The sequence below is a fragment of the Girardinichthys multiradiatus genome, chromosome 15 (genome assembly GCF_021462225.1).
Source record: "Girardinichthys multiradiatus isolate DD_20200921_A chromosome 15, DD_fGirMul_XY1, whole genome shotgun sequence".
Classification (NCBI taxonomy): domain Eukaryota; kingdom Metazoa; phylum Chordata; class Actinopteri; order Cyprinodontiformes; family Goodeidae; genus Girardinichthys; species Girardinichthys multiradiatus.
In genome coordinates, this window is record NC_061808.1 from 18,721,203 (window position 1) to 18,741,590 (window position 20,388).

Below are 20,388 nucleotides of genomic sequence, written 5' to 3' on the forward strand. Positions count from 1 at the left end.
TCTATCTATCTATCTATCTATCTATCTATCTATCTATCTATCTATCTATCTATCTATCTATCTATCTATCTATCTATCTATCTATCTATCTATCTATCTATCTATCTATCTATCTATCTATCTATCTATCTATCTAAAGGGGGGTCTGCCCATCTTAGCCCATCTCAGCCCTGTAATCCTTTGCTCCCATTGGCCACTTCCAGGACAGCCTTCCCCAAACCCACCAATGTCCCTTAGCTCCGTGCGGTTTAACCACGCCTTCCTTGTCTTAAAGAGCCCCGTGGTCTTCAATGGAGACTCAATCTCCTCACTCACTCTGCTCAGCCAGAGAGCACGCTTTCTCCTCTCTTTGCTGCTGCTGCTCTCCATCCATCTGCCTCTTTATCTTTTTATTCTCTCTGTCTCCCCATCCATCTCACCATTTTTATTCCTTGTTCTCTCTCCTTTCTTGGCACTTGCTTTTGCCCTCTTTTCTTTTTCCTCATTTTCAGTAACCTTGAGCATTCAGCACTTGTGCAGACTGGAGGTTTGACCCGAGGAAGAAGGTTTATTTCTTTTTATTTATTACGTTGAGAGTGTTGGAGAAAGGAGGGAGACGAGACCCCAAGGAAAAGTTGAGAATTCATTTGTGAAGATATGAGGAGCTGATATCTTCTTCCAGCTTTTCTCCTGCTGTTTGCCCTGTTCTTCTTTTTTTTACAACAACACCTGGAATGCTTAATGTGGACTGATGGATGTTTCTGAACTCTGCATCCCAGACCCCCTCTGCTACCACAACCAGTGAGTTTTTCTCTTTACTCATCTTTCAGGCCTTGGTTCTTGGTGTCAGCACTTTTCAACAATTTAAACTTTCATTTACAAGAGTGAACATAAGAAAAGAAAATTGGAGCCAAAAGTAAGCAGTGTCACAGATGAGAAAGTCTGACTGATGTTGACTAACATCATGACTGATGTTAGAAACGCCGGTGCAGAGGCAGCTGCAGCAGTAAAGCCTGCAGAGAGTCCAGGTTGCACGGCTGTACCAGAACTGTCCCTCTCAGCTTCAGGATCTAACATTTCAGAGAATTTCTAGAATATTATTTTATAGCAGCACTTGGCATATATGTACTCTGACACAACACTTTGGAGCTATAAGCTCTGAGGGCAGAGAGGTGTAACCCTAACCTTAAGTTTTGGAAAAACTAGAAAAAGTTTCATGCTCTTTTTTTTTTGTTGCACTAATAATGAAGCCAGGATTGAAGGTACTTGTGTCAATTTAGATTTTGGTTAACACCAGAAATTAAATCCTCCTTTATAAGAAATAAAATAAAACTCTGTTAGAAATTGAGGAATCATCTCCAAAGAGAGAAAATATAATAAGGATAAAGTGCTGCTCATTGGTTGAAACTTCTACATTGTAACTTGAACCTGAACAAATCAGCCAGATTACACATTCATTGTAATTTTTTCTTCTGGGAGTCAAAACTGCTTAAAAGTAATAAAGCAGTAAACTGTTAACATTAACAAAAAGCATATTTTCCTGTGTTGTTGAATTTAATTTCATCAGCAAACTCAAATGAGCTGTAAAAGACCTAATAAAGGCAGAGAATTAAATACCAGAGAATATGCCACTTCTTTTTAAAGTCACATTTGACTTCAATAGTTTTGTTTTGTGTGTTGTATTTTCTTAATTTGACCATATTAAAGTTCTTGTAGATTGAAAACGTTACATATATATTACCATGTTAGCCTGCTGTGACCTTGTCTTAGTGTAGTCTGTGTGTTTGTGGCATTATCCAAGAAACTCCCACATCTACATTAGGCATTCTTCATGCTTCCGCTTTTCTAGAGCAACAGATTAAACTTGCTCTCTTATCATGGCATTTAAGTCGTCCCTCATTTTTCACCACCCGAACATGAATGTGGTGTAGCTGCTCGTGTGTGTGCAAAAAGAAAACCCGCACATCTGGCAACACATGGAGCTGTACTTGGATCGGTTCGGCTCTGGAAAGCGTCATTAATCCCACCCCAGAACTTTTGGTAAGACGACCTGCCTGTTAGTTGGAGGTGACAGTCCTGATGGCGGTCCGGCTGTCATACCTACTGTAGCCTCTACTAAGTAAACAAGCATGTTCCTTCACAAACATAACTTAAAAGAAGAATTTTTTAATTGTTTGAACTTATTTTAATTTAAAAAAGGATTTTGTATGGCAGAATTCTGTTTGGTAAAATTGACATATTTTGCAGAAACAGTGGAGTAAAGAATAAAAGATGTGCCAGGGCTTGCTAAAAATAATTAAATGCAGTACTTCAGTCCTGACATTTCTTTTTTTTAGTCAAGCTTTTACCTTTCAATTATTTGTGAATATAATTTTAATTGAAGGGCTGTCCTGACAGTTTTGGTTGCTCTCTTTTTCTCACGTAATTTTCTTTTGATCCACCTGTGTTTCCTTAGTTACTCTTCACAAACTGGAACGTGTAAGCATTTAAATATACTCACACAGACACAATCATATATATGCGTTTGTACATAATACATAATAGACCATGCGCACTGACCTGGGATCTAAATCTGGCTGTGGAGACATCTGACAGTGTCTGTAAAACACAAACAGTTATCATGTCATTCTTTATTCTGCTTAAAGTAAACAGAAATAATAAAACCTGCTTCAATTTATGTAAAGGTTTAAAATAAAAATAAAAGTTTAAGTGAATATATTTTACACAATGTTGTTACCTGCTTCTTGCCCAATTAACAGGACATGTGAGTTATTGCTTTACTGATGTGTTTCAGGAATAACACATAACAGAAACCACAGCCAAATAGTTCCTGTAGCCGTATGTTGCTGTGAGGCAGAGCGGTGAATTATAAACAGCGGGGAATATAAAACAGCTGGAGAAAATGTAATTGGAATTGAGTCTTACTGGTACAATTTGTGGTGAATGATAATTGAAAATATTTACATTAATAACAAATAATAAAGAATCTGTTGTCATTTTATATTAAAGTAAATAGTGAACAACAAAACAAGTATATAAGTATATGTTTTTGAAATACTTTAAAAACCTCTGTATGTAATGTAAGAATAATCTAAACAAGTCAGTATTTTTCTATTTATTTTTGAGACAGGAAGCAGTTTAACACTTTAATAGCTGTTTTAATGTGATAAGTAAAGCGCAGAAATATTCATCCCGCTGTCTGATTTACATTTGAAATTGTTTTCATTCGACCAAGAAGTTTGTTTCTAAAACGAAATGAAATGAAACTGGCATCTCACAAAGACAATGAAACAATTCAAAAGGAGTAATACATTTTTTTAGCTCTTTTTATTTACATTTTATTAAAAAAAATGCATGTTGAAAATTACATCCTTCTCAATAATCAATAGAAATATATTTATTGGCATCACAGGAGTCAAACCATTCTAAAAATTGCTGACCAACCTTTTGCACATTTCCACTGGGATTTTAATGATTTATCTTTAGTGATGAGCCCCAAGTCTTTGAGGTTGGAAAGCCTCCTCACCACCACCCTAATCTTTAGCTCCCTGCAGATTTTTTGTCAGAGTCAAGTGGTGACTCTGGCTGGGCCACTGTAAACAATTAATATTGCTTCCAGTCAGAAACATGTTTCTAAAATTTAAGCATTTCTTTAAATTTAAATTTTCTTTATGTGGTTAAAATGGAGGGACGATGAAATGAAATTTTACCGTGAAGATGAAACAGTGAGAGTCTGGGAATGTGATTAATCTCTTTAGAGAACGGTTAATGTTTCCAGTCATTCCTTTAAAACAAAGTGCAGAACTATTACAGAGCAGTTTAGACCCAAAATTTAGGAACAGGGTGATGCATCCCCCTTTTAACATGAATAATTATCTATTTTTTGTTTTCCAATGGGGCAGCTTGTCTTTGTGCAAGAAATAACTAAAGCCAAACTGAATCAATATAATTCAAAGAAATAAGTTTATATGAACTCCAGGAAATTTACAGATAATGTGAAAAAAAGCAAATCAAAGTTAATTTTAAAGTAAAGCCAATTAGGTGGATGCAGGAACAGTTTTATTGCGTTTATGTTGCAGGGACAAAAGCGCTCCTTACTACTTTTAATCAGCTTTTAATTTTCATGAAGTCAAAGAAGAAATAGCCAGGGTTTAAAAATAAACAAAAACTTTAATCTCGCTGCTGTATTTTCTTCATGGCCATCCTGGTTATTATTGGCTCAACATGCGGCTACAGCCAAGCTCTATTGGTTCACTGTGATGGTATGAGAGGCGAGATAACTTCATTACATGTCATGACCCCCTCTTGATATAGATATATCCTTTAGGCAGCTTGTCAAGGACTCTGAATTCATGAGGATGTGTGGATGGACCCCCCCCCCCCCCCCCCCCCCCCCCCCCCCCCGCAGCGACTCTTTAATCCAAACCAGAATAATATGCAGCAAAGAGGACTTCTTAGAAGTACTTTGTTGTATTGATCAAATGAAATTAGCGCACAAACACAGTGGAGAGATGAAGCGGTTCTTCTAATCATGAAGCGTAAGTCAGGCGGGATGTTTAATTTAATGGTCCTCATCGTAGCTTCGCGAGGTCTCACATTGTGAACTTAATTCCTCTTCACCACCTTCATTTGCATTGTGTCAATTGACCGGACCGCTTACTGTATTAGCTAGAGTCTCGCTTGAAATTCATCCCATGCCCTAATACCATTAGGCAAATGCAAAGTTGTGTCATTTACACATTTGAGAAGAAGAAGAAAAAAAAGCTGGAGGGGAAGGAGGGGTGAGAGAAAAGCCAATTTGTGCCGAACAAGACTCGGCTGTGATTATCAGTGGATGTTATTATTGTGGAGAAGCAGACGTTTGAAGGTTATGTTTCTGGGCAGTAATTGAAATGCAAAATAACATTAGGATCGATGGCCATCTCTGTTTATTTATGAAATCGATATCGTAACTGTCCCACATGAGTCCTCCTCTGATTCCCAATGACGGCTTAAGTCTCCGCTCATTTACTCCACACCCCACCAGCACCACCACCACCACCACCATCCCTGCAACCTCCGTCTTCTGTCTCTTTTTAAAAGGCAGTTAGGGGTGTGTTTGACTTTGCAGAGAGAGCGATTTCCTTGAGGTGGTTGGATGTGTATGTAGATGGGGGGTTGATACTCCAGGTAAGGAGACATCATTTATGTGGGAAATCTATGCAATCTCTCCTTGTGGCTGCGACATTGAAGAGTCCATATGCTGGAAGTTCTGTGCACTACGTGTTCTTGCATGAGTGTTTGCATTGGGGAAGGCAGAAAATTAAACACACTAATGTGGCATAAACCTACTGCTGGGGCTAAGTAACTTAGAAAGCAAATACTAAGTTTGAAAGTGAAAATTACTGTAGACCAAAACTTAAAGATCCATTCTTTATCTTAGCAAAGCTATCTATGTATTTACATATAATGGCAGGTTTTGACATGGGTGACATGGCTTCTACCTGGGGCAGCACATCCTTACCTGGCAAAACATAAGAAAAAAAGTCATCTGCTGCGCCTCAAACAAATATTATATAGCATGTGTACAATAGGAAATGGATGGAAAAACACACCACAGGTGGCTGAAGATGTGTCACTCCTTGGTTTCCCACAATTTTGAGGTAAATTAAAGTGCTATTTTAGTGGTTTTTAAATATCTATCTATCCAGATTATATTATCTATATCATTTCTTATTTTTTGTTTTTTTTAGTAATAAAAAAATTTGAATTTTCTATTTACAGTTGAAATAATTTCCAATTCATTAAATGCATGATAACTAAGAACCACTATATCCAGACCATAAATGCATCCAATAGTCGCTTTATAGCACTTCCTTGGAGTTTAATAAAAGTCAGAAGAAGATTAGATCCATTAGGTCCATATGTATAAATTGGTCTTTTTCACCACCTGGGTTTGGGCCTTTAAAAAAAAAAAAAAAAAAATCAGTACTGACAGAAAAATATGATGTGTGCAGCTTTGTTTTTCAGTCCCTAATGTTTGATGTTTGTTGCTTTTCTTGCTGAATGGGCTCTGTCAGGGTGTGGACTGTGTTTGATTGTGTGTAGGGCAACCGAAGAAAGCATTTGCCCAGTGTGCCTTTCACGCAGGAACCACCACAGGTTACATATGTACAGTTAAACTGATTCAGATGCTGTATTTCTTACCGTTATGGAACTTTCCCAAACCTATTTTTATTGAAGCTCAGTAAATGAATCTGTCATAGACGAATGTGTTTTGATAGCAAGGTTTAAAGGGGTACACATTAATGTACCCTAAATAAATATGAAGACTTGATGGACCTGCTCTTCATTACTTTCTGAAAATGACAGAGTAAGAATTATTTGGTTACTTAGAAAAAAAGTGAAAAGTTAAGAATGAAAATGAAAGGAACTAGTTCTTGGTGCAAGAATAAAAAATGCTGAATAACTGTAAGAACAAGAAAGAGTTAAAGGTTTTGCATGCCAAAGCAAAATATTAAAATCAAAATGGTTGTGTAGTTTGAAATAAAATAATAATACTCTCTGTGGGGCCAGATATTTTAATATCACGGTTTCTGCTAAATTCAAGTTTGGTACCTATAAATGTACCTTAAATAAATTTGTAGTTTTTCTTCTACCATATGAAGATTTGATGGACCTATTTAGCAGTTTTCCAACAAATAAGAGTGTAAACAATTATTGATTACTTGAAAAAAGCTAAGACATCTGAAAATTTGCCAAATCCCTCACTGAAAAGTGCAAACCTCATGCTGTATCTTACATATACACTAAGAAGGCCAAGTAAAGTTTTTTTCTTCTTTCCTGGGCTCCAAAGGGAATTCAATAATTGTTAAAACATATTTTACTTTTACTAGTCTTGTTGTCAATTGTGGTTTTCATAAAATAAAGTAAAAAAAATAATAATAATACATCCTCAAAAATGTCAAAAGGAAAAGGAAAGCTTTTCTTGGTGCAAGGAGCAGGAAAAAATTCACTCCAACTGTAAACGTGGTAAGTAAATATTTTCTGTCAAGCAGACACTGAGCAGCAGAACTTATACATAACTGAAGGTGCATGCTCAACATAGGTTTAACATAGGTTTTAACCATAACACACAGTCACTGTAAAAAAAAAAATAAGTCAGTTGTTGCTCTTGTCCTATAAAAGATCACATTTCCACAGTGTCCTAATGTACTAAACAAAAACCTCAAGGAACCCCTCAGTTCACAGTTTGTAAAACCCCTAACCCTTAAGCCCAAAGTTATTCATACCCCTGGCAGATTCAGGTTCAAAGTAATGTTTTAGTTTTACCAACATGTTTCTTCTGACTGGAAGTAATTTTAACAGTTGGAGTTGCCCAGCGAGAGTCCAGACTTGATCTCAGGAGGGAGCTAAATATTAGGGTGATGGCAAGCAGGCCTTCCAACCTCGAATGCTTGTAGCTCAACATGAAAGACAAATTATGAAAATGCCAGAGTGAACATGCAATACGCTGGTCAGCAGTTTTAGGAAGGGTTGGAATGCCGTAGTGCCAATAAAGAAATCTCCACTGTTTATTAAGTGTATAAATAATTTTTGACATGCATAGAGTAAAACATAAATTAAACAAGAGTTTTATTTACCGATTCTGTGTTTACATTGTTTTATTATATCTTAAGAGATATCTGCCTAATTTCGTATAGGAAACAAACTTCTTGATTGAATGATAATGTTTTTAAATCTAAATCTGGCAGGGTTGTGAAAACTTCTGGGCTAAACTGTAGTTCTGGTTCCCGTTTCCCTCTGATCTTGGCTTCCTCTGAATATGATTCTTTGCTTTCTGTCTTGTCATGTTTTAATCATTTCACTTCAGCTTAATGCCTTGTTCTGCAATGTAAATTGTATTATAAATAAAATGGTTTATTATCATTATATACTTTTCCTCTTATCAGGTGAACAGTTTTCATAAACGAGATTTAGACTGTTTCGTAAAGAGAAAAAAAGGTGTTTTCTGTCACTTATTACCTTATTGCTTTTGTTTTTGTGAGCACGTACATTTTTGATGACCTTGATTTGTGATGCGAACACCCGTGTCACCCCTGTGTGTTGTTGTTCCTGCTTAACTCCCCGGACGACACGCTCTACCACCCCTCCCGTTTTTTCCTCACGCGTGACCATTCATTTCCCGGACACACTGATACCATGGACTAACGGCGTAATCTATGTGTTTTGTGGTACGGGGCACTCCGTTTAAAGCTGATAGAGTTCGCCCCAAACAAGGACGGCCTATCATAGAAAGATTAATGAACCAATTTCATGCATGGCTCCTTGCCTCTGTCCTTCTGTGTGCTTCCATGTTTGGGTGTATGTTCTGCACGGTGATTTACATTGCGTTACTCGCAACAAGCTTACCCCCAAGTTTAATACATATATGTTTCCTTAGTTTGAAAAATGCAAGATTGGAATCCTTCAATAAACACATGTTGAGGATTCTCTCGAACACATGTCTTGGTTCTGGATGTAAATATATTATTGAAAGTTGGAGGCTGAAGAAGTGGATTGAGTAATATTTGACATATGCAAACATTAGAGTTTTTGTAAACTGCTCTGCTGAGGATTTTCTAGGCTAAAAAAGAAGTCATTGCTGATTCACGATGCTAACTTTAAGCCGTCTGGACGGCTCTGTGGTTTCCCATGAGGAGTATAGTTTTTTTCTTGCCGCGTGATGGAACAGACGGAAACCCATGTTTGCTGCATCCACAGTGGGACCGTCTCACAGCAGCAGAACAGAGAAGGCAGGTGACCTTCACGTCTGTCTGATGAGTCCTGCTTGTCTGCTCTGTTTGTACCATTTTTCTGCACAGCGGAGCAAACTATAACCCATTAGATATTAGGTGCAATGCGTTTGAGATAGTGTGTGTGTGTTTTGCCAAGGGACACATCGAGGAGGGTCAGGCTACACTTTGAGAACTCCATGTCTCTTTATAATAAGATGAAGAAAACCAAATTATGAAACTACATACCTATTTCTGTCTGTGCGAATCGGTGGTTCATGCCATTATTTCATTTGGACAGATTTGAAAGGACCCATTAGAAATTTCCATTAAATGTAACAAAAACATCTCCCCAGCGTTGCTGTGTGCTAAGTGTGGAATGAACTACTTTTTACCATCGCCACAATGTACTATTCCATAGGGATTCCCCCCCATATCTGGCTGTGATGATGTATTAACTGTTACCACGCCGCTTTCCGCACCTCCCTCTGACGGGAAAACAATCTGCCCTCCAAACTGACTGTAAACTCATGCTGATTTTCAACAAGATTTAACACGAGTGCTGTGAATCTTTTATAAACCACAATGGCCTCACAATGAAGACGTAATGTTGTATCGCTCCATCTCGCACTATGTTAACAGTCCTGACTGATTAAAAATGCATAAGGAATGTCTGGGATCTGTTAGAGTGGGGGGTTAATTTTTCATGCCTCATCTTAAACAGGAAGGAAGCGGGGGGATCGATAGATCCGATCCGGGCTTGAGGGTAGAGGCTATCTCCATCCCTCTTTCCATCCTCTATCCGTTAGCACTTAAGAGAAGTTTTATGCTGTCAGAGCCTGATGATTTACTGACTTAATGCAAAGAGGAAAAGGGCATCCCTGACCATGAGCACCAGATCTAAAACAGGGGAAACCTTTGGGAGCACTTAGGTAAAATAACAAAAGAAACAAAAGAATATACCTTGCTTTAGCCAAATGAGTTTTTGTAAGGATGTATGATATTTGGAGAATATGTAACTGCTAAATATTGCACTGATGATACCGGTGACAATCAGCCCTTGATTCAGCAGAATGTGGCCCACGGGCCAGAGTCAGTTTTGACCCTCTACCCAAGTTTCTTTTATGCTTGGAAGTTACAATAGATTGACAAATGCCCATCAGCTTCAAAGTTTTTAAGTCTTGTCTACATAAAAATTAACAAAACGACTTACGTAGTGGTCCTTTCTGAACAGGTCCTTATAAAAAGCAACATTTCTAGAAGTGTATTCCCCTGTAAAAAAGGACCCCAAATGTAACACTAACTTTTCCATCCCTGGATGATGTGGTTACATCCGATATGCTGGGGGTCAAGGGTTAGGTTAGTGGTAGGGCTGTGACATCATTGCTTTTAAATAGTTGCCCAATCCAACACAATAAAACACCTCACCTGATATGAGTTTATTAGTTTTCTTTTGAAAATCTAGTGTTTGCAAAATATTTATTAAATAAAATTTGAGGGTCCCCCAAAACCCCTGTGCCCCAGGCTACTGCCCCTGTTAACTCTTTTTAAAGTCTGGTCCAGGTTTCCATCAGGATATTGTCACTGTAAAGTATTGCATCCAAGACGTCCTTTGTCATCATAATTTTGGTCTCAACTGTTGTACTGACCACTGTTATTCGGTATATTGTGCGAATGACATTTTTAATGTTGTAATAAAAACTGGAAAAGAGTCGGGTTCCAGCTCAGGCCTTATTTTAACACTGAATGTTCTGTACACTTACATTGACAAATTCTGCCCTTTAAAAGCAACATTTCTGTCTGTTTCTATGTTATTGAATACTACAGACCTAATCGTGTTTAAAGTTTTTAGTGCTGTAAACTTTAAGTGTTACTCATAGTTAACAGAAAACATAAAAATATATTTTTGCCAAATATATGTTGTTACTAGATGTCTATTTCACCTCTTTAGGATTTTTATTCTTTGAAATAACTGGTGGTGCTTTGTAAATACACTTTATAAAATTTTTAGAGAAAGAACAATCTATCTGAAACATGTATGTAAAATACGTATTGTTGTCTTTCGGGTCTTTCAAGGAGGTGAAGCTCAATTTCAAGATCAATGATTCGCTCATTTCGCTGTCAATCAAAAAGAGATTCAGGCTCAGACAGATTATACAATCATCATGCAGAAGCTGAGCGTCCAGGCCAGCCGAGGTCGGCCCACTGCCCCATAGACCCCCAGAGACGCTGAGCGTCTGATGGGCGGGACAAAGCCCAGCATTTTTGCTTCGCTGTTGAACTCACTGTTTAAAGCACTGTGAAGCTGCGGGAATGAGAGAGAGGAAAGACGCGTCGTTACCAGTGATAAGAAGCTGATTCTGAACAAAAGTTGAGCACATTGTAGCGCATATTTAGTCAATGACATGTACACACAACAGTATATATTTGATCACTTATTTTTTGACATTTTAGGGGAAGCTTCCCTTGCAGTCTTAGAGCAATCGCCACTGCACACCACTATGTCTAGTTTATTTTATAAATGTATGTGTAATATAACACTGTGACAATCAGCACTCTGGCTTTAAATGTGTGTTTGTAAACTAATATAAGTAATTCCTGTTGAATAGTTTAAAGCTAACACAAAACATGAACTGTAAAGAAGTTTAAATGGGGAAATCATGGAAACAAAATTTTGGGAATATTAAACTAGTATGAGATGTTTAGCATCCTCCCACCACAAAACTCCACCTATAGTTCAGGGTAAAGTCCTATCTCCCTTCCAGGGGAGTTTTTGGGGGTACATACCTACCCAGGTACCCTGGTGTTGCCCAGGTTGCTGCAGAGGAAATGACATAGGTAAAAGGGTTCCTCATAAAGGTTCCTGCACTGAAAACAAACCTTACCTTACTTATAAAAACGGTAAAAACACACATTTACCTTAATTATACATAAGTAAGGTAAATAATACGTTTCTATCTTAAGCTGGTATTTTATTTGTTGACGTCCTCATTTATTCTTCATTTTACTACTGTCAAAGGGCTGGTGGTGGGTCAAGTTGCATGAATGTTCGCATTTTAAGTTCCTCAATAAGATACAATAGGATTTTTTTCACTGGTTTCACTTGGAAACTAGAATATCAGAGAATATAGTCCTTCCCAAGGTGCTGTTTTCTGTCCTGAATCTTGTTTTGTCAAAACAATAACAGACAAATTCCTAAATAAATGTAAGACTCTTCGAGGCTATCCAGAAACCTTGAATAAGATGAAAAAAAAATTTTTTCCCAGGTCAGTGCTTCCAACGGAGGCAGCAGTAATCTGGCACCGTCCGCTGGCAAAATAACCAGGACTATCGATTTGGGGATCTATTACCCACAATCCCCCAAATGCTGAGTGTAACACCTCTCTCTGTCCATTAACAGGCTTCTAAGGTTTCATTCCTTCGTTCATTCATTCATTCATTCGCTTCTCGCAGAGGGCCAGTTGTGGGCATCGTTTTCAAGATGTATGGAGCATCTGTTGACATGGTCGTTAGTTACCATTTTACCTGAGAGGAATGGGCTCCGTCAGTCTACTGCTTGGCATTCCAGCATGTTAATGGTTGTGTAATGTAATCTATCAAACTCAGATGAACCAGCTGATGAGTTTCTCACAGGATGATGAACTGATGATGGTTCTAAGCAGTGGGAGTGATTTTTTTTCTTACTGTGATGCACATTGTATGGCTCTTTGGAAAAGGTCTTATTGGCATTTATAAATGAGCTTTAGTTGTTTTAAAAAGTAGTTTCAAACGTTTTTTTATCTAAAATAATTTTTAAAGCCTTTTTCTTAAACGATTCAGAAATTTACCTACTGAATCATACTGCAGGTATGTTTTTTTCTTTACTTAAAAATAAATTAAAATCTCTCCCTCTGTGTGTTTCTCCAGGTTGCTAACCAGAATGCCCACTGACGACCGGCACCTACCCGCTAGCTGTGGTTCCTACGTCAAAACTGAGCCGTCCAGTCCATCCTCCTCGCTCGTAGACACCGGCAGTCATCACAGTCCCAGTGGCAACTCAGACGCCAGTGGCGGCTACGTTAACGGCACCGGGAGGCGCTCCCACGCCCTAGACTCACCTCCGATGTTCAACCCGGGCATGCTGGGTGGTGGCAGTGCATGCTTACACCGTTATGAGGAGTGCTCTGGCAGCATGGTGGACGACTCACCAATTAAGTGCGAGTACATGCTCAATGCCATTCCCAAGAGGCTGTGCCTGGTGTGTGGCGACATTGCCTCAGGGTACCACTACGGGGTCGCTTCTTGTGAGGCCTGCAAAGCCTTTTTTAAACGAACAATACAAGGTATTATTCAAAGTCTCTTTGTGATTTTTCAGACTCTTCAGAGTTGATCTATAGGGTAAAAGTGACTGTTTCCAGTCTTTTATTGTGTAAACTTATTTAATTCAGTCATACCGACAGACGATTAAATACATTCCAGTTCAATCCTAGTTATAAAAACATGGCAATAAAGTTCAGTTTATTATGCCATTTGGTAAAAGGTTTTCTATCTAAGGAAACCCAGCTGATTTCATTGAGTCACTTACTTTTTTCTACCTACAGAATGGGGCTGTTGCAACAATGGACAGTCCATTACAATGTGCCGTTAACTTAGGATACATGTAGCGAATGTGGAAAGAAAAAAAGGTTTCCATTTTTAATTAAATCACTCAGAGTCTCAAAGCCTTTCCAGTTCTAAACAGTCGCCTCGGTCCAGGTCTTCCAGTAGCAAATTCCCCTAAGCAAAACTGAGACTGAGACTAAAATCCAAGTTCATTCTTTCCAGCTGCGGACACGAAAATAGCTAACAATGATGTTGTATCCCACTGATGTCCTTTTCAGTGTTCTGAATCCTCTATCGCTAGCAACACCTCTGTCGACTACAAAAATCATCACTAGGCCAGCTAGAATAACTGGTGCTGGTGACAGCCAATCAAAGCTTGATTGGCTGATCAAAGCGTCAATCACAATTAAAGTTTATGCTCAGTTTAAGGCAGAAGGTATTCAGATAAAACAGCAGAATATGTCTGCCTATTGACCACAGACAAGAATTTCTGATTGGTTTATTTTTTACTTTACAAAATGTAAAGCAGAGTCTGGAAAGAAAACTCCAAATCAAACTGCAGAAAATTATTTCTCTGATTCTTTTAATTTATTTGTAATAATCAGTAAGGGAAGGGAAGAATGGAGCGGGAGATCGACAGACGGATCGGTGGGGCTGCCACAGTAATTGGGGCGCTGTGCCGGTCCGTTGGGGTGAAGAGAGAGCTGAGCCGAAAAGCAAAGCTCTCGATTTACCGGTCGGTCTACGTTCCTACCCTCACCTATGGCCATGAACTTTGGGTCATGACCGAAAGAACGAGATCCCGGATACAAGCGGCTGAAATGAGCTTCCTCCGTAGGGTGGCCGGGCACTCCCTTAGAGATAGGGTGAGGAGCTCGGCCATCCGGGAGGAGCTCGGAGTAGAGCCGCTGCTCCTCCACATCGAGAGGAGCCAGTTGAGGTGGCTCGGGCATCTATACCGGATGCCTCCTGGACGCCTTCCTCGGGAGGTGTTCCAGGCACGTCCCACCGGCAGGAGGCCCTGGGGACGGCCCAGGACACGCTGGAGGGACTATGTCTCTCAGCTGGCCTGGGAACGCCTTGGGCTCCACCCGGAGGAGCTGGAAGAGGTGTCTGGGGAGAGGGACGTCTGGGCGTCTCTGCTGAGTCTGCTGCCCCCGCGACCCGGTCCCGGATAAAGTGGAAGACGACGAGTACCAGTACGAGTAATCAGTACACATAAAGATGACATTTCTTTTCCATTAATCATTTATTTATTATTATTATTTCTAGGATGACTTAGGGTCTTCCCTGAATAACTTCTCTGAATGTACCAGTACAGCAAGTTAAAGAAATAGGTAAATTTTAGATACAAATTACCTTTAACTAATCCAAAATACTATAAATAAAGCCATAAATATACAGGTTAAGCATATGAAGCATTTGGCTAAAGTATATTTAGAGATACAGCATATAAAGCTATGCAGAGGTATAGATAGTTCTAGGTCTATAATAGCATAGAATAATTGGATGATTTGACCAATTTATATTTTATTATCAATGGTTGTCTACGTTTTGGGTAGTCCTGATGCTGAGACAACTCTAAAAAAAAATGCTCTTTTTGGGTGTTTTTGCAAACAGAATTAAGGTTTGATGAATCCCAACTCCCAACCCGATCCGGTGAAAATCTGACCTAAGAACTAAACATTTTGAAGCCAGAGATGGTTATATGTGGTCAGGACTCCTAAACAACACCAGAATATTCCTTTATATAAGCGCGGATTATGAAGCTGTGAATCAGTTTCCAGCCTTCTGTGTCATTAGTCGTCCTGGGTGCGGGGGCAATTTTGCTACATTGCTTACATTGTGTACAAAACAGGAGGTTTACCTACTCCACTGGACACTGAAAGTCCAAACAAGCGATGAAATAATTGCTGACAAATAACTTTTCTTTTCTGCTGGTGGCCGCCCCTAGGCCATGCCGCCATAGGTGGTGAACCATTTTACCCAAATCAAAAACTACCACCTACTGACTATTAATTTGTACTCCTTACAAACAAGGGTGCTGTCTTACCTTTATAAACTGTATATGTTTTGCTGCTGTGACTGTAGGGAAAAAAGACTGAAGATGAAGAGTTGAGATGAAGAGTACACTGTCATGTTTGCCACTCCTTCATTAGTCAAACTATCTAATCATGTGCTGCTCTTATGGGACTAGGGCAGTGATTATGAGTGTCTACAGCAGGCAGTAGGCCCACGCTGCAAATCTGCTCAGGATTCTGTTTTTTTAAGTTTCTGCATGTAATGACATGTGAAGACTCTGTTTCAGTATAATCAAAGAGGCAACATTGCTGTACCATAACACAAAGTGGAAATCTTTGATACTTATTTGTAAAATTTGGAAGTGTGTCTTTCACATGTTGAGATGCTTAATGTATTGCATTAAAAAAATTATTATTGGCATTGAAATGGGAAAGAACGATAGTGACTAAAGTATAATTTTTGACTCCTGCCTTGCTAATACTTATGGTGGGATTAAGACAGGCTGACAGAAACTAAAATTATTTTAAAACTTTAACAAGGTAAGTGGTCTTCTTGTAAAGACCATGCTGTAAAAAGAGATGCTGTAAAAAGTGACATTCAGATCACAATAGATGCATTTTCATCTGTAGATATGTTTCACCAGCTGCTTAAATCCGGATTAGGTTAACAGATTTGCGGATGTAGTCAGCAAAGCTCGAGATGTTGCAGTTCCAAAAAGCTCTCGTCTTTTTGGTAGTTCAATTTAACATTCGGTTCCAACTGTTTTAGGTCCAAAAAAGATCATTATGTGAATGATTTACAATAAAAGATGGACCAAGTATCAGTCTAACCATCAGTATAGTAAGAACTGTCTTTTTGCTGTCTTTCTCACAGATCCTCTCTATTCTTTTTCTTCCTCTTGCTCTCCTTTGTGGAGGACAGGCTTGTACCGAGCTTAATCTGTCCGTCATTTGTCCTGAGCCATGGGAGTTTAAGTCAATAACAATCAGTGTTGGGTGACTGTAATTAAGAGCCAGGAATTTCATTGGAAGAAAAGTCAAGAAAGGAGAACAGAGGTGCACGTCTCTCCTTCATCCTCGGACCTCCCCCCGTAGCCCATAAGCAAGGGGAAAAGGAGTTGGGGTTCAATTAGAAGCTCAGGCACGTTTTGTAGTGGCAATAACAGAGATGGGAGACAGTGAAAAAAAGAACTTTGGTTTCGAGGAGTCCTCTAAATAAACGCAGAGGGACAAGGGACGGTGGAGACATGGTCATTCACTGAAAGAAGAAGCCTCTTTGATGGAATGGTAATCAGAGAGGGGGTCCCGGCCCCGGTAAAGGAGGAGAACAAGGAGAGGTCCAGCTTGAGTGGAGATGGGGGTGTGTATAATAGCATGGCATAATAATATATCAACATTCAGGGGGAAAATAAGAGAGGTTAAGGAAGGATATTAGAGTGGTTGAAATGTCCTTTGAGAAATAAAGGTGGACACAAGACCTGATTAACTAAGAGGGTATTCTGACAGTGAGTTTTTAGACGTGGGTAATTAAAGTCTATGCAGGACCCACAGCGCAACAACCCACTTTCACCACATACAAACAAGATAATACAAGTGTTTTCACTTGGATTATCTCATGAATGACTGTTTTCTCTTTTTTATTTCACTTTCATTTAAACCAGTTAATCTCACCTGTTAAAAATAAACAAACAAGACAGAAATATAAATTAATATTTGAAAATAGCACATACAAAATGTGAGAAAATCTCTTTGTAATAAAAAAACAACTTTTCTGATCCTGTAGTGGAAATATTTGATAGATGTGCAAAGTAAATTTGTTTTGCACACATAATTCAGACATTGCCTTATTATTATTATTCTTATGAAGACAGTTAAGTGGAGTTCTGTGGAGTGCCTAACACTAGTCAGTATCTTACCAGCAATAGGGAGCTGTCTCAATGATCTTTGTTTGAAGAAACAAAAAGTGGATTTCTTGAAACATCTTGATAAAACGTCAGAAGTTTGTTTTCAAAACTGTCACTGTCATTTTTGCAATGTTTTAAATGTTTATTTACATAGAGGTTTGTGATTATTTATGCTGAAGACCCTTTGTTCCCAGGTGCGTTACAATAACTTTCCTTGTAAAACACATATTGGTAAAACAGAAGGCGCTAAAAACGTTAAATAAAGCAAAGTAACAATAAATAGCTTTTGGTTGGACTTTTACTAAGTCCACACCTACTCATGGACATGTTCTACCTGAGAACATGCATTATCTAGTGAAATACAAAAGTCAGTTCGATATCTCAGTAGAAGCAGTTACTTCCCAAAAATCTCATTTAGACAGAAAATATAGTAAAACAAGGTTTTAATTGAATTTTGATCTATTCCAGAATAAAACTGCTATCTTCCTATTCGCAAAATGTGATTAAAACTTGTTGATCCTTCTTACCTTTGCATGAATCTAGACCTAACTATAAATGTCAGAAGGCTTGTGCAGCTTCTGCTATTTTTCTGAAACGCCTGTGTCTCTGTTGTTATCTTACAGCAGCGTCGACACCTCTACTCTCCCAATGCAAAACCTGCAAACTGTTCTTATGTCTATGGGTTTAGTGAAGTGGGCTGGGAATATTTCTAAATAAATTATTGATTTAAGGAATGTTATGTGGTTTTTTGTGATAGCCTGATATGCACCAGCACATTAAAAAATTTAATCTGGATCCAAAGTGTCATATTCCAAACATTTTGATAATGCCTCACAATAGCATGGCAAATAACATTAAGTATATATTGGCGGTTGACAGATAGGTGTTAAAGGAGACTCACGGCTAATATATTATGTAGAAACGTTTAACTTTTGCATCTGCTAAAAATGAATGTGTCGTCTGTGCTTAACCACCTCTATTCCCAGGACACTTGTATCTCTTAAAAAAAATTTAACATTTTTTAAAAATTTTACTCAGTTTTCAAAAAGGTGCACTGATGCCACAACAGAGTTGCTACCCAGCATGTGCTTGTGTCAGAATGAACAGGATTTTACCCGCTCGCTAAAGCCACTCGGTTTAACAGGTTTCACCTAGTCTAAATCCAGCAGCAGTCCTTGCCAACATACTGACATGGTTCCCTGGATCCCTAGTTGTGCCTATGACCCCGCCGACACCATCCATGCCTAGGATCCTGACAAATGTTGGCACCTTCTCCTTGACCAAAGGGGGGAGTTGCATGTGTGGTTTAGAGTCGCCGGAGATGGGGGCATGGGGGATTTAAGTGCAGATTTGCAACAGACTGGTTTGGTGTTTGCAGGTAGTACAGCTGCATTGGTGGGCTTATGGGGTATTGTTTAAACATCCAATCATGGGATATGGATGCTTTGAACAGAGGGGGTCATGTCAGTTTTTAACTGCATAATGTTTCAGGAACGAAAAGAACAGAAAAATTGACCGCAGCAGATTCAATGCTTTTCTGGCTGTTTTTGGATCAAACTGATTAAATTGCATAGGAAAATACATTCATAGTGAACCAAGATCTATCAAGATGGACTTGAATAATAGATTTAGCCTTGCTACGTGATACGGGAGCCTTAGATTGTCCGCTCTAACAGCTGCTTAGTTCATTCCTTGTAATGTTCAGGGAAAAAAATATCTGAAGACTGCAGAAAGGACCTCCTGCATTATAGAAGATAATTATGTCTGTGAATCACACTGAGGCAATGTGGTTTGGAGTTGGTTTGCAAATGTCCCATCAAAATGCCACTAAAGCCCTCTTCTCCTACAAAGGTGTCACATGGGGCCAGTTTGGGTTTTTTATTTTTTTTACTTACCATCGGATGTATATCCTATACATTGTTTCAAAGTAAATTATTGTTTGGGTTTCTGGGGCATATATGAACCAATTTTTCCTATCTTCAACAGGAAACATTGAGTACAGTTGTCCGGCCACCAACGAGTGTGAGATCACCAAGAGGAGACGGAAGTCCTGCCAGGCCTGCCGTTTCATGAAATGTCTCAAAGTTGGCATGTTGAAAGAAGGTGCGTGTGATTATTTACTTTTTTACCTTATTTATTCTTTGGTATGATTTTGCTTGTCTAATTCAATCATTGTTCTGGTGAGTACCAAATAGGCATCACAAACTTCCAATATCTTATTTTTGCCAGTACAGACATTCCTTTCAGCAACATCATGATAATCTTATTTACTTATTTACCTTTTTGGCTGAAAAATATGCACTCCGAATTGTTCACCTGTGATGAGATCAAGTCAGTCAAAAAAATGGATTGATGTTATTATAATATTCAAGTGGTTCTGGTTGTGATATAAATAATCTTTGTGATGGTTTTCAGGTAAAGTGCCTTGTTAAAGTAATCCTAACTACTTCAAGTTTTTCACAATTTTTTTCTATTATAACCACAAACTTAAATATATTTCACTGGGATTTTATGTAAAAGACCAAAACAAAGTAATGAATAATTATGAAATGGAAGGAAAATGGTACCTTGTTTTTAATTTTTACGAATAAAAAGATGTAAATTATGGTGTGTAGACATAGTCAGCCCCTTTTACTCAAATGGCCCTAAATAAATTTCAATGCAAACAATTGCTTTCAAAAGTAACGTAATTTTTAAGTCCACCTGTATGTACAACAGAGGTGGGTGGTGACATTATACTGTGGGGATACTTTTCCTCATCAGATACAGTGAAGCTGGTCATGGGTGATGACACGGAAATCCTGGAAGAAACCCTCTTGGAGGCTGTGAAAAACTGGAGGCTTCCAGCAAGATAACAACCATATATATAGAGCCAGGGCTACTACGATAGCATGGATCAAGGCATAGTCATGTGTAAGAGTGGCCTAGTCAAAGCCCAGATTTAAATTCAATTCACAAAATGTGTCTTGTTCACAAACACTCTTTAACCAATCTGACTGTGATGAGCTGTTTTGCAGAGAAGAAACTTCAGTCTCCTAAGCTGATAGATAAAACATTTGCAACTATAACTGCAGCAAAAGGTTCTACAAAGTATTTCCTCAGAATGGCACATTTCTTTTATTTGAAAACCATGCAACCCATTCCTTCCTC

At 38.6% G+C, this 20,388-nt stretch overlaps 1 protein-coding gene across 1 annotated transcript in view; it reads left to right on the plus strand.

Moving 5' to 3' along the window:
- Positions 1-256: 256 nt before the first annotated feature.
- The window catches only part of esrrgb (estrogen-related receptor gamma b), a 54,209-nt gene continuing 34,077 nt past the window's right edge, over positions 257-20,388 (plus strand). The window contains exons 1-3 of the mRNA XM_047387050.1: positions 257-780; positions 12,639-13,054; positions 19,225-19,341. Of these exons, the coding sequence (XP_047243006.1) occupies positions 731-780; positions 12,639-13,054; positions 19,225-19,341 (583 nt within the window). The 5' untranslated portion in view covers positions 257-730. The remainder of the gene's footprint in view (positions 781-12,638; positions 13,055-19,224; positions 19,342-20,388) is intronic.